This window comes from Pygocentrus nattereri, chromosome 21, assembly GCF_015220715.1.
Source record: "Pygocentrus nattereri isolate fPygNat1 chromosome 21, fPygNat1.pri, whole genome shotgun sequence".
NCBI lineage: Eukaryota > Metazoa > Chordata > Actinopteri > Characiformes > Serrasalmidae > Pygocentrus > Pygocentrus nattereri.
The window spans coordinates 27,058,221-27,071,651 of record NC_051231.1 but is presented as its reverse complement, the minus strand read 5'-3'; the positions used below and the strand labels follow the sequence as shown (position 1 = coordinate 27,071,651).

Sequence of the window (13,431 nt, the reverse complement as noted above, 5' to 3'; positions counted from 1 at the left end):
TCTATGTTTCTGTGTTATCTACAGGTCAGTAAGCCAGTCATAGACAATGTGCTCAACACACTCAGGATAGAGGTCAATGATGTGACCATCACCCTCTCAGCCAGGTGAGGAGTCATCTTCAGCTTGAGTCTGCGTTTGAGTGATCAAATATATTGCCACTTTCACACCATTTGAAATCACCAGCTGCCGTTGACATTGTGTGACTGTTTCCAGGCGAATGGACCAATAGAAATGATCCAAAATGGAAAACTGAATTTTCCTCACTTTTTTTTTTAAATAAAAGAGAATGTAAACACAGTAAAAGTTTGAAAATGGTCATTCTTAAATCCATGCAGTCCATATATGGAACTTGATGTCACCAAAACCAGCAGACATACATACATTTCTTCCCTTATTCATCCTACAGAGGTTTAGCCCCGCCCATTCACAGATTCATGAAGTTATAAGGAGTGTTTCAGCCCAGACTGCTTTTTGAATCAGTCACAATACAGGACAGCCAATCAGAACAGACATCATTTAATATATCAATCTTAAAGGCACAGTAACAAAATTGGTGACTTTGATTCCAACAATTAAATATAGTTGAAAATCCTCATGTATAAATGAATTATGACTGCTTTTGGGACTTAAACCTCACAAATAGTGTAAGTGGAATAAAAGGAAAATGTACAGTTTAGGCCTTTTAATATACATTAAAATTTTCTCATTGTAAGATTAGATGACACTTATTGATTCCGAAATGGGGACTAACCCATCAGTGCAGTGAAACTCACTATCTGCTGCACCTGGGGAGCAGTTGGGGGTTAAGGTGCCTTGCTCAAGGATATCTCAGTCACTTATTGTCAGCTCAGGGGTTCAAACCGGCGATCTTCCAGTCTCAAGGCTGGTTCCCTAACCTCCAACCCATGACTGCCCCCTTAGAGTTGCTATATTAGAGATAGAGTGTTTTGTTGACAACATTCTTCTTAAAAAAAGTCGCCGTTATTGGTTCGTATAGGATAAATAAATTTTATTTTTGAGTGTGTTAGCTTAACCAATTTCAATACTCCTGTAGAGGGAGCCCAGTACTCACACTGACCATCCAATACTGTTTAGGTAATCAATCCTTGATGTGATTATATCAACTGAGTTTCTGTTGGAATTTAATCAATTCTTGCAATAGCTGGAGTGCAGCTAGAAGTCAGGAACCAAACCTTCTTCTTCTTCTCACCAAAATGTTATGTTTTACTCTATTCATGTTTATTCTGTATTTACTGTAATGTTAAAGTATTTAATGTAGTGTACTGACAAGATAAATAGTTTTAAACAATTTACATTACCACATAAGACTACATAAAGGATACCACATTTCTCTCTCTCTAGTTCTCTGGCAGAGAGAGAGGACTGGTTCCACACTCTGAGCAGAGCTATAGCTGACCATGCAGCCGGCCTCAACACATTCAGCTCCTCCAGTGAGGTAATTATCATCTTTAACTACTGTGTTGTACAGTAAGCTTTGTTGTACAGTATATATATATTGCTTGTTAACACATAGCTAATCAGCCAATCACATGGCCACAACTCAATGCGTTTAGGCATGTAGAGGTGGTCAAGACAACTTGCTGAAGTGCAGACCGAGCATCAGAATGGGGAAGAAAGGTGATTTAAGTGACTTTGAACGTGGCATGGTTGTTGGTGCCAGACGGGCTGGTCTTAGTTTGACATCATAGCTATAGCAGAACCCTTTTTGGTGCTATATAGAACCCTTTTCAAAAAGGGCTTTGAGAGAAATGGTGCTATAAAGAACCCTTGAGAAAACAGCTTTTTTATGAGTGTACATTTTTGGGAACTCACATTAGTGACTCACGAAATTAGTAATCTAAAAAGTATTTCTTCTTGGGTTAAATCATAATATAGCATAATATAAATCTAATATGGTATAAAAAATGACATGATTCCAAACTTTTGAATAGCAGCACACGTCCAGTTGCCATATAACAGGGTTCTATAGACACTGGCTGTCACAAGTTTTACTGGTCTGGTCTAACTCCCATGTTGCTCTCAGGCGAGGGAGAAGCTGTGGATGTCTCTGGGCGAAGCGGCTCCAGTGCTGGTGCCCATCTCCCATGCCATGATGTGCATGAACTGTGCCTCAGACTTCAGCCTGACGCTGCGCAGACACCACTGTAACGCCTGCGGAAAGGTACACAACCCACCTGGCCTGCTCACAGTCTTCAGCATCCTCATGACATGCTTCATTACATTAAATTAAGTGTGATGTTGGTGGTGTTAATAAATCCATGCAACAGGAAAAATCTAGTCCACAAGATATCATAATGTTTATTCAAAATACAGTGGAAAATTTGTACTAATGATGATGATTCTAATGATAAATGCAAGTAAAAACAAACTTATTGCCAAGATAAGTTTTAAACAATATGTTCATGAACCTAGGACTTTTGCACACCACTGTATATGAAATCATAAATGATTTCTGTGAAAATTCAGATGTGCACAATTGTCCCAGAAGCCTAAACTGTCAACCAAGACATCTTTTGTCTTTTTTTCAAATAGATATGTTTGCTCAAATAGACAATCGTAGCAGCTAAAGCCTAAAATTGGTGTCTAAAATATGTCTGTCCATTTCAATATAAATCAGTATGTCAGACAATGACAGAAACCACATAAGATAATTCACAAAAACGTTTGAGAAAAAATGATTTTGTCACTGTTCTTGAGAGGGCCTATCAATGTATGTTAAAGCAATTATATAATAATTATATAATAAAGATACATCTGTTTAGTAGATGCTTTATGATTACTTTACTTTGCCTGATGAATCATGTAGGCTGCAATTAGCTAAGTAAGCAGATTTCTCAGCTGCACTCCTCTCTCCTGCCTGCAGGTGGTGTGCCGTGCCTGCTCCAGAAACCGGTACCCACTGAAGTATCTGAAGGACAGAGTGGCAAAAGTGTGTGACCGTTGCTACACTGAGCTGAAGAAACGAGGCAAGTGCTCAAGTGCTATTTAGTGTTAGTTGAACCATTTCTAAAGCTTTCCTCAAGGAAGGCCAGTGTTACCAATTACCATTCAATAACTGTATATCACTGTTGTCAGCACAAAACCTCATATCTCCAAAATTATACCTTTACAAGAGAAGGAAAAAACCTACTTTGCTTTTAATGTAAGTCAATGGAACCAGACATTTTTCAAGTCATTTTGGGCTATTGCTCATTAAAATGGGCAACAGGTATGGCATTTTCAAATTACTCCAAAAACTGAAGATGCAATGGAGATACGTTTTCTTCCGACAGCAGCGATATGTATATATGTATATATGTGTGTATATACACACATATATACATATATACAAATCACATGGCCACAACTCAATGCGTTTAGGCATGTAGAGGTGGTCAAGACAACTTGCTGAAGTGCAGACCGAGCATCAGAATGGGGAAGAAAGGTGATTTAAGTGACTTTGAACGTGGTTGTTGGTGCCAGACGGGCTGGTCTTCGTATTTCAGAAACTGCTGATCTACTGGGATTTTAACACACAACCATCTCTATGGTTTACAGAGAATGGTCAGAAAAAGAGAAAGTATCCAGTGAGCGGCAGTTGTGTGGACAAAAATGCCTTGTTGATGTGAGAGGTCAGAGGAGAATGGACAGACTTGTTCAAGATGATAGAAAGGCAACAGTGACTCAAATAAATAAACTATATATATATATATATATATATATATATATATATATATATATACATATATATGTGTGTGTGTGTGTATGTGTCTGTGTGTGTGTGTGTACAGTATCTCACAAAGGTGAGTACACCCCTCACATTTCTTTCACATTTTGTTATAACTTTTCATAATAGGACAACATTATAGAAATTAAACTTGGATATAACTTAAAGTAGTCAGTGTACAGCTTGTATAGCAGTATAGATTTACTGTCCTCTGAAAATAACTCAACACACAGCCTTTAATGTCAAGTTGAGTTCACATGTTCAGCGTCAGATCCAGAGGTTGGCTTCAAAAAATAGACGCATGAGTGCTGCCAGCTTTGCTGCAGAGGTTGAAGAAATAGGAGGTCAGCCTGTCAGTGCTGAGATCATATGCTGCACAATGCATCAACCTACATGGCCGTCGTCCCAGAAGGAAGCCTCTTCTGAAGCTGATGCACAAGAAAGCCCGAATGTACTGTGACATTCTGAAGCAGAGCATGATCTCCTCCCTTTGGAAAGCGTGCCACATGGTGTATTCACTGGTGTTGCCAGCTATTTAGACATGAATGGCTGTGTGTTGAATTATTTTCAGAGGACAGTAAATCTACACTGCTATACAAGCTGCATACTGACTATTTTAAGTTATATCCAAGTTACATTTCTATAATGTTGTCCCATGAAAAGACATAATAAAATATCTGCAGAAATGTGAGGGGTGCACTCACTTTTGTGAGATACTGTGTATGTATGTATAAATATATATATATATATATGTGTGTGTGTGTGTGTGTGTGTGTGTATGTAAATGGCTTTTAGAAGATGCTCTTGCTTTTTTTTACATTAAAAACATGCCTGGTAGCAGGGCACCAATGCCCAGTAGCAGGGTCCTGTGGCATCATTCCTTTTTTGTAATTTTAAAATGACGTTCTGGTGCACTTTTACCCTGAAATACACAGGCAATCTCTGTGAGACTATTTAGTTTAATGAGTTCCACAACTATACAATTCATATCCTACTATTGTACTGTTTTCTTGGTATTTTTACTTATTTGTTAAAAAAACTGTTGCTTACTATTTCCAGGTCAAAAGGTCATTGTGTATGAGACTGAGACCCTGCAATTACTGTAAAATAGAGGCCACTCTAAAAACTTTGCCCATCATTAGTGTTCTACTGGCATGTGATGCTTGGACCCTGATGATTGCTTCAGTTTTTGCTGGCAGCAGTTAGTTTCTACACACAATTAAAATAAAATAGATCTGTTGCATAATAGATCTGTCTTGTTAATGCAGGTGGAAATGTCCCCATCGCGTGTGGCAGTGCGAGTCCACACACAAACAGAACTAGTCGGCCTCTGTCCGCTGTCTTCCAAAGCTTGCAGACCCCCAGCCTGTGGAAGAGCAGGAAGAGCACTTCACCTCTCGCTCAGGTACCTCATCACCTCTGCTAATGTGTCAGAGATGCTTCTCTAATCACTCTGCAAGAGCCACATTGTCACATCTTTCGCATTCACAGAGTGCACTATTCCATGTCTACTAGGGTACATTGTTGGTGGTCTACTTGTTGAAATGCATCGTGGGCATGTAAGATTGCAGCAAATATTCTCCAGTCTGTTTTTAGACATTGCTACAAAATGACAGACTCATAAAATAGTGTACTATATGGTGAAAGACAGTAGCCTCTCTCCCCCTCTGTGTCTTTTTATGTCTAAGATGAAGTACTTTCACAGTGTACAAGCTGAAAAATTGCGTACAGTAAGCATTCGGCGGTCACAGGCTGGCATGTTGTGTCATAGCGCACCTTAGCTTTTGCATGTTAGCTAACTGTTAACCTAAGTGTGAAGGGGTCTTCAACTAAAGATATTACAATAAAATAATAAAAGTAAATAAAGATTACTCTTATTGTGCATTTCACGCTCTGGAATGGGTAGGAATCACTCTGGTGGACCTTTCTTTCGAAGCTATCGGTTTACTTTATTCATTTTCAGAACTGAATTTTGCCAGCAGGTTATTTGCAGTGACTTTTTTTTTTTTTCAAGCCAAGCTGTCACTTCACAACCCAATTTTGTATATGTAAATTGGCCCAACAAAAGGTCCTATGTTGCTGTCATTCTTCTGCATTTACACTTGCAGTTTGTATTTTCCCATGCAGACGGCCCATAAACTGCTAGCATTCCAGTTTTGTATATAACATATGGGCAGAATATGCCTGAAACTGGCCCAAAGTCTTTCCTCACACTATATTATGCGTGTCCTCTCTGTGGCGTAATTGTTTGTAGGTGTCCGTGGGCGCTGAAGGCTCCACTATGAGTGGGAGTCTGCAGAGGCGGAAGAAGAGTAAGCGGAAGTGGAAAAGGCTGTGGTTCCTGCTCAAAGACAAGGTGCTCTACACCTTTACAGCCCGAGAGGTGAGGGGGCCCAGAGTCTCCTACACCAACACCCACCCACCACACAAACACACAATGTCCACATGCACTTCTGTTTCATTACCAGGCCACTCAGAACAATCACACTGTTCACCTTTTATGAAGGTCTTGTTCACCACTGAACTAAATACTTGTCATTCATAAAAATTTTGTGACATTGAACAAGTGGAAAAATGTTATCAGAATACTTTATTGATCCCAGAGGGAAATTGCAGATATGCATGTACAGAAAATAAATGAAATGTAATTAAGTAAAATTTGGAATTGTGTAACTACATTTGAAAAGTAGAGCTGGCAGAGGACTTTTGGATTGATGTACCATTCGTCAGTGTTCATGTTGATGTATTTATATTTGTTGTCGCTGCATTTGTATAATATTTTATCATGTTATTAATCTCGATCACTTTTTATTTTTTTATCACGCTCTTTCTCTCTCTCTGTGTAGGATAAGGTGGCGAGTGAGACTCTTCCTCTGCAGGGTTTTACAGTTAAGCTGTCTGAGCATTCTGAGGGTGAGGACATGGACAGTGTCTTCCAGCTCTACCATAAGAAAACGCTCTACTACACATTCAGAGCGGACGATCAGCACACCGCACGCAGGTCTCTTTCTCTCTTTATTATATCCATGAATTCAGCGTAGTTTCCAACTAGTTGTAATGTGCCGCAGTTAAAGTTAACCTGAAATTGATCTTTTTCACCTTGTTAGAAAACGTCCCTGGTCCAGGGATGTTAACATTTTTGTTAATGAGAGTCTCAAGTCTCTGGTGTGGGAGTCTGAGCAAAGTCCCGAGTCTTTAGTACAGATTCAGTGTGCAACCATTGCATTGTACAAAATAAGATCACTATTAAAAACAGCCTCAAATAACAGCAAATAGCTTCTAGTTTTGAGCCAACTCTGCTTTTCTACGTGATTGTTGGTTGACTACTGGGCAATTGTTAGGCATGTGAGCCAGAATAGGACTAGATGCTGGACAGCTTTTGCCTTGTCTATATTTGTGGGCCAATTCTGGCCTAATTGTTTTGGACCAACAATGTAGTTGGGCCAGATTTCAGCCACATCCATTAGTTCTACTCACTTTACAGCATGTGGGCCAGATCTAGGCCAAGGATCCAGCCATATAGTGGGTCAGAACAAACCCAAGGATGTGGCTCACAAGTAGGCCAGACAAATTTTGATAACCGGGAACCCTTTTCATTCTAAAAGACCCTTCAGTCTGAAGAACACAACTAAAGCACTAAATGAAGTAAAGGTCTGTTTAAAAGAAAAACAAACAAAGGCAAAACAACTGAATTGGTTGGCTAGTCTGTTGTTTGTATAGCAAGTATGCTGTGTAACAGTTATTTCAGCTGTTTTGTAAGTTTATTTTAGTCGCCTGTATAACATCTTCTGATTTTGGGTTATGGGAAAAATAACATTAACCAATATTATCTCAGATACCCTCCTTGATTCTCTGTTTTACTCAAAAATATCCCACAGTACTGAAATAAAATGCACTGTGGTTTGCAAATCATAGAAAAAAGCAAGCAGGGTGCTCATAGTGCCACCTAGTGGATTATTATTGTAACAAATTACATCACATTATGCTTTTCTGAGCACATTCTGGATATTGTCAGTCTTTAAAGAACACTGATCAGCTGGATATTTCATTACAAACACAGCATAGTCAGGCCTAGTTAATTTGATATAATGTAGCCCAGTATGAAAGGGGTCAATAAAAAACACTATATTTAACATTTTTGGTATTATTTGTGGCACTACTGATGTTTTTTTGTGTGTTCCAGCTTAATAAACCTCAGAAAAACTACAGATGTTGATTAGCATTGTACTGTGTATCATAAAATGTCTTATAGTGACGTTATGTTTACACCATATACATACATGCACATATACGTAGGCATGCTCAGACTAAGCATCTACACAAGTTTAAATTGAATTGTAATTCAATGCGAAAATAGAAGCTAATCGAGGCTCTTTTCTGGTCTTATATCCTTGTTTTACAGATGGGTGAATGCAATGGAGGAAGCTACAGTATTATAGTATTCGTTCAAGCAGGTGATAGTGTGACTCTAGCCGTGGTCTCTTTAATCTGCCCAGCTGAAATCCAGAAGGTTCATCGTAGCAAGAGTGGATCTGTTTCACTCCGTTGGCCCTGATTGAAGGATCTCGTGCCATTATACTGTGGATTCCCCTGGTTAAGTTTTTGACCACAGACCTTTTAATGGAGTACTCCGTCTGTGTATGAGACTCTGAGGAGGAAACATCAAAGTCCCTTGGGCTGTGCTCCAGTTTCTGATGTCACTGCATTCCTAAAGGAATCACAAGCCTTGTTTGGTTAGCTTGAGTTCTGTACAGAAAAAGTGAAACACGCCAAATGTAAATATTACCGTTTAGGATGGCATTCACAAGCTGTTGCTGAAGTATCAGACTGTTGCAGGAATAAGATTTTCACATAAAATGCACACGCAAAAAGGATATCTTGGCAAGTGAAAGCATCTTAAATGTAGGTAATAACATGTATAAAACATTCAGACCATTTCTAGACGTTGTATTTGTATTACATGATCAAAGACAGCAAGACAACATTGCTTTGTTAAAATGACTTCAACTAAGTAAAACAAAGGCTTTATAATATTTCCACAAGAATCACATAATGATACACATTTTACATACTGTATACCTTTAATATGCTTTCACTTGCTTTAAAGTGCAAAAGGTCACAGTGCACTGATTTTTCACAATTTTATACATAATTTAATCATTGAAATGTAAACAAAGTCATTCAGACTGGTTTGATTTGAAATGGCTGATTAGAGAAGCTTAGAGACTCAGACGTCTTTACAGTGGTAGTGATAGGAACCAGTAACTACTTCCACTAAACCTACACATCTTCTTTTTAGTTTTTTATATGTGATGTTAATAATGGGAAAATAGTGGGGGAAAAAAGGAAATGATAAGCTTTGTCTGGAGATTATTTTTCTTTGCGATGGCCTATATGTCAATGAATGGGTACATTTTAGGCCAAAACCTTATCTCAAAACTATTGTAAAACAACGATTAAGGCAGGCATGTCAAACTGGGGACCTTCCGGGCCAAACACTGCAGCGATTACCACTCCAAATACAGTTCATGAAGACCTTGATATTTAGCTGATGAGCTGAATGAGGTTTGTTTAATGAGGCAGCATGCTGAAGTCTGCAGTGTTGGCCTGCAAGGACTGGAGCTTGATATATGTAGGCATCAGGGAACATTTTCATAATATGATGAACTTTTAAGAGCCATTAAACTTTTAAACTTTTAAAGAGCCACTGTGATGAATTCTGACTGTTTCTCTAGATCAGAGCATTTCATATCAAACCACCCTCAAGGACATTGTATACATCTTAGAAATGAAATTATTCTGAAATTTTGAATTAGTGAAATTCCCCTTTAAGGGCCAAGATAGCTGTATTACTGTATCAGCTGAACACTATCTGAAAGCAGCACTTTCAGGTTGTTAAGGTGGTAGAAAAACACTTTATTTCTTATGTGTTATTTGTAATACTTAATATGTTCAGTTGAGGACAACTTATTTTGTGTTACTTTTAACACTAAAAAGTGTGCTACCTTATTTAACACAGGCAGTGTTCAGATTTTCACACAAACATGTTCTAGCTACCTAGATATGTTGCATTTGGACAGAACACAATTCACATATCATAATTGACATATTGTTTCATTTTATCATCAGTTTATTACATTACAAAAGCTAAACACCAAGCTTTATGTTTTAAAGGGCCCATACTCTACTTTTTTTCCCTTTTTATGCTTATGTTCCCTAGCCTGCTTATAACTTATGTGGATTGATATACCAAAAATAGCCAAATTAATTTTTACATGACCTCCCTTTATCACTTGGAATTAAACCACTTGTTTTTGTTATTGTGCCTTTAAGACCAAGACATGTAAATGAGCTCTGTTCTGATTGGCTGCCCTGTATTGTGCCTCATTCAAAAAGTAGTCTAGACTGAAACACCTTCAGCAAGAATGAGCTAAATTGCCATAGGCTGAGCAAGCAGGTAATTTATATGTATATATTTATATTTATATATATATATATGTAAATTAGTTGTTTTTTGTGACATCACAAAAACAATGTATTCAGAACAGGAATCTATTTCCATATATGGATTGTAGGGAGCAGGGAGGGAATGTTTACAGAGTACATCATTTTATGAAAATGTTTTATTTAAAAAAAACAACAACAATGAAGTTCAGTTTTCAATGGTATGGGCCCTTTAATACAAAATGTATTAAAACAATGTGTTGCCACATAATACATTTTATTTTTCAATTACACATTTTACATGTTGAATTTAAACCACAAAAGGCCACTTTAAATTAAACTGTCTGATAGATCAGGTCAAATATCAGCTCTCAGAATTTTGATAAATATATTGTGTGACACATATTTACATTTTTAACATATGTACCTTTGATACAAGACTGTATATTGTAAGTGAAGTTAGCTGTACATTTCATCATGAGATTTCAGAGTAATTCTGGGTGTAATATAATTTGATATGCAGTGGCATGTTAAGAGGTTGCTGTAACTGTGCCATAATCTTCTACCCAGCATCATGATTTCTATTTTACTTCACGTTTCTCTTTGTAGGCCAATCTGAACTGCACTTATTGATGCTGACACTGATGTTGAGTCTTTTCTGTAATGTTTTTTTTTTGTCAACAGAAGTATTTACAAGAATTTTGAGGCTTGATTTCAGTCCAGAAATTGAAGTGCGTTCAGTATATAAATTTGCACAGGTCTTTTCACCACATAGTGTTTGTATACCCAACATGGGGGCCAGTTTTACATAGGCCAATTTTTTATTTTCTAATAGCATCTGCATTTAATTTGTCTTGCCAGTCTGAACGTTTATGTAGACTATTTGAAAATGCGCATTACCTTTTCTTTACAAAGTCTGTTTATGCCATGCAATTAGTATTTCAGCTTACAATTTTAACATAATTCAAATTTATTTTACCCTTCCCTCTTATATCAGTTACACCTTGTGGTCAAAGATTGGCCTAGTTGTAAAAGACTAGACTATGCATGGTTTAAATAGAGGATGTAAACACATGCTATAATTTAGGCAAGCCTAGGTTTCAAATGTGCCCTTTGTACAGAAAGGTGCACACTTTGATTTCTTCACAATGGTGGTGACAGGAATGAGAGGTCACAATGTCTACGATGCAAATATATTTTTTATTTACTATCCAAAGCCAACAGTGAGCCACATATCTTCTGAGTTTTCCATGTAATTTTAATAATGGTAAAACAGTAGTGAAGTATTTAGGTACTATTTTGCCTTACAATGCCCTGCATGTACTTCTCTGCGATGAATGGCTTTAAAAAAACATAACCATATTGTGTAACTTTAGATAAGATAGACTAAAGTCCTCTGATGTTTGGTTCCTATCACCACCACTGTGACCTGCGCAATTCACGTCATACCTCTCTGAATGACTTTGTTTACATCTTAGTGGTTAAATTATGCAGAAATTTTGTAAAATCAGTGGTATTCCCCTTGAACTTCTGAATGTAACTACATGGACTGCAACATTGTTACTTATAGGCACTGCATTGCAACCAACTATAGCAATCTGAAAAAGTCAAATACATGGAAAACTTAAACCACAAGGTTATATTTATAAGAAAATGCTTCTAGTCTTTATACAGGTCAGTGTTTCACAGTCCTGAAGCCAGCACTGCATACGTTTTCTCAGTTGAACCTTCATTAAAATACTTAATTACTTTACTGCTTTATAACTGTATTTATTTTTAAATATCTACTTTACAAAAGCGTTTCAATTTGGAGATTTTCACAAGGTAAAACTTCAAACTGACACAAACCACGCACTTTCGTTTGACGCAAACCAACCTATTGTTTGATTTGTTTCAATTGTCACACCGTTATAGAAGCTAGCTGTAGCCTTTGAGCCACTAATAATAGAGCATAAAATAATAAAATGACATAAAACCTATAATTTACTTTTTATATATACTACATATGTGTAGAAATATAAACAGAACTTCTACTTGTACTTGAATATTGTATTGAGCTAGCAACAACTTAGCAACCACCTGGGATAGCATAGCAACCTAAGAACAGCTACCAAGAAACCACACCATAACAACTACCTGGAACTACAATATAAGTCTAAATAAGTTATAAAGAAATGAACTGTGTTCTGCAGCTGCCATAACCTCTGAAGCATTATTAGCTGGCTTTGTTAAGGAAGCTTAAACTTCCCCTTTCTAGTTTTATTTTCATTACCACTGTTAGGACTTTTTTTACATTTCTGCTGAGCTCTAAACTGTGCAGTGCTGACGTTCTTCTGGACTGGAGCTGATAGAAACCTATTCTAACTTGCATGCCCTCATCAAAAACAGGAGCTCATTATGACATGATAGTGAATGTATTAAGGTGAACTCTGCTGTACATATTCATAAACACTGGGAACAAAAAGGGAACACTGTAAACTGCCTGTCAGTGGCTGTGGTAGAGTCTACGTCAACTGAGCCTTTTTCACTGTAGACTTTAAAGAATGGGATGCTCTTTAAAAAGGCTGTTCTGGAAACTTCTCTTTTTGCCGTTGTTAATTTTCTCTTCCGTCTCTGAATGTGCAGTTCAGGTTTCATTGTTCATTGTACACAATGCAAAAAAAAAAGTGCCAATACTGAACATGTTCTGCCTTTTTTAATTGACCTACTGAAGCACAGTCTCTAATCCTTCTACCTGTAAGGTTAGAGTCCTATATTGTTATTGCATTGTCATATATATATCGCCTATATGACAGGAATCTTGAACAATGTAAATGTAAATGTACATAATTCAAAAACATACACGACCTTTTGTTTTGTTTGCACTGATATAGAGAGAAAAAAAGTTATGCCAGTTTAATCTTTTTTTTTTTATAATGTTCGTTTTTCAAATCTGGTTCAACAATGACATCTTTTTGTACGTTACATATTAAGGTGAACCAGCTATGTGGAATTATACGTAGGATATTATTGTTCAAATAAATAAAGGGAAGATAAAAGAGTCAGTCTTATTTGCTTGGTATATTTCACCTTGTTGTATTTCATCTAGAAATGGCAAGAAAAGTCTCAATAGACCTCATGCTGTCCACACAGTACTTTTTTGGCCGGCTGTTACTGGTCTTGAGCAGCCACTATGGGGCAGTGCATACATTCCTGAAAGAACCGCATTATATACAGACGCTGTTATGGTAACTACCAAAGTCTTTTTACTGTTGATCAAT

General features: G+C 37.3%; 1 protein-coding gene across 3 annotated transcripts in view; it reads left to right on the top strand.

Annotated features, from left to right (window-relative positions):
- fgd5a (FYVE, RhoGEF and PH domain containing 5a) overlaps nucleotides 1–13,211 on the top strand; it is a 71,790-nt gene extending 58,579 nt beyond the window's left edge. For 2 of the 3 annotated variants that reach the window (XM_017711894.2, XM_017711884.2), the window contains exons 14-21: nucleotides 25–104; nucleotides 1,363–1,456; nucleotides 2,045–2,182; nucleotides 2,885–2,987; nucleotides 4,996–5,132; nucleotides 5,982–6,110; nucleotides 6,574–6,728; nucleotides 8,130–13,211. In XM_017711894.2, coding sequence (XP_017567383.1) covers nucleotides 25–104; nucleotides 1,363–1,456; nucleotides 2,045–2,182; nucleotides 2,885–2,987; nucleotides 4,996–5,132; nucleotides 5,982–6,110; nucleotides 6,574–6,728; nucleotides 8,130–8,166 — 873 coding nt within the window. In that variant the 3' untranslated portion in view covers nucleotides 8,167–13,211. The remainder of the gene's footprint in view (nucleotides 1–24; nucleotides 105–1,362; nucleotides 1,457–2,044; nucleotides 2,183–2,884; nucleotides 2,988–4,995; nucleotides 5,133–5,981; nucleotides 6,111–6,573; nucleotides 6,729–8,129) is intronic. The other variant, XM_017711903.2, reaches the window with a different exon arrangement.
- The last annotated feature ends 220 nt before the right edge of the window (nucleotides 13,212–13,431 follow it).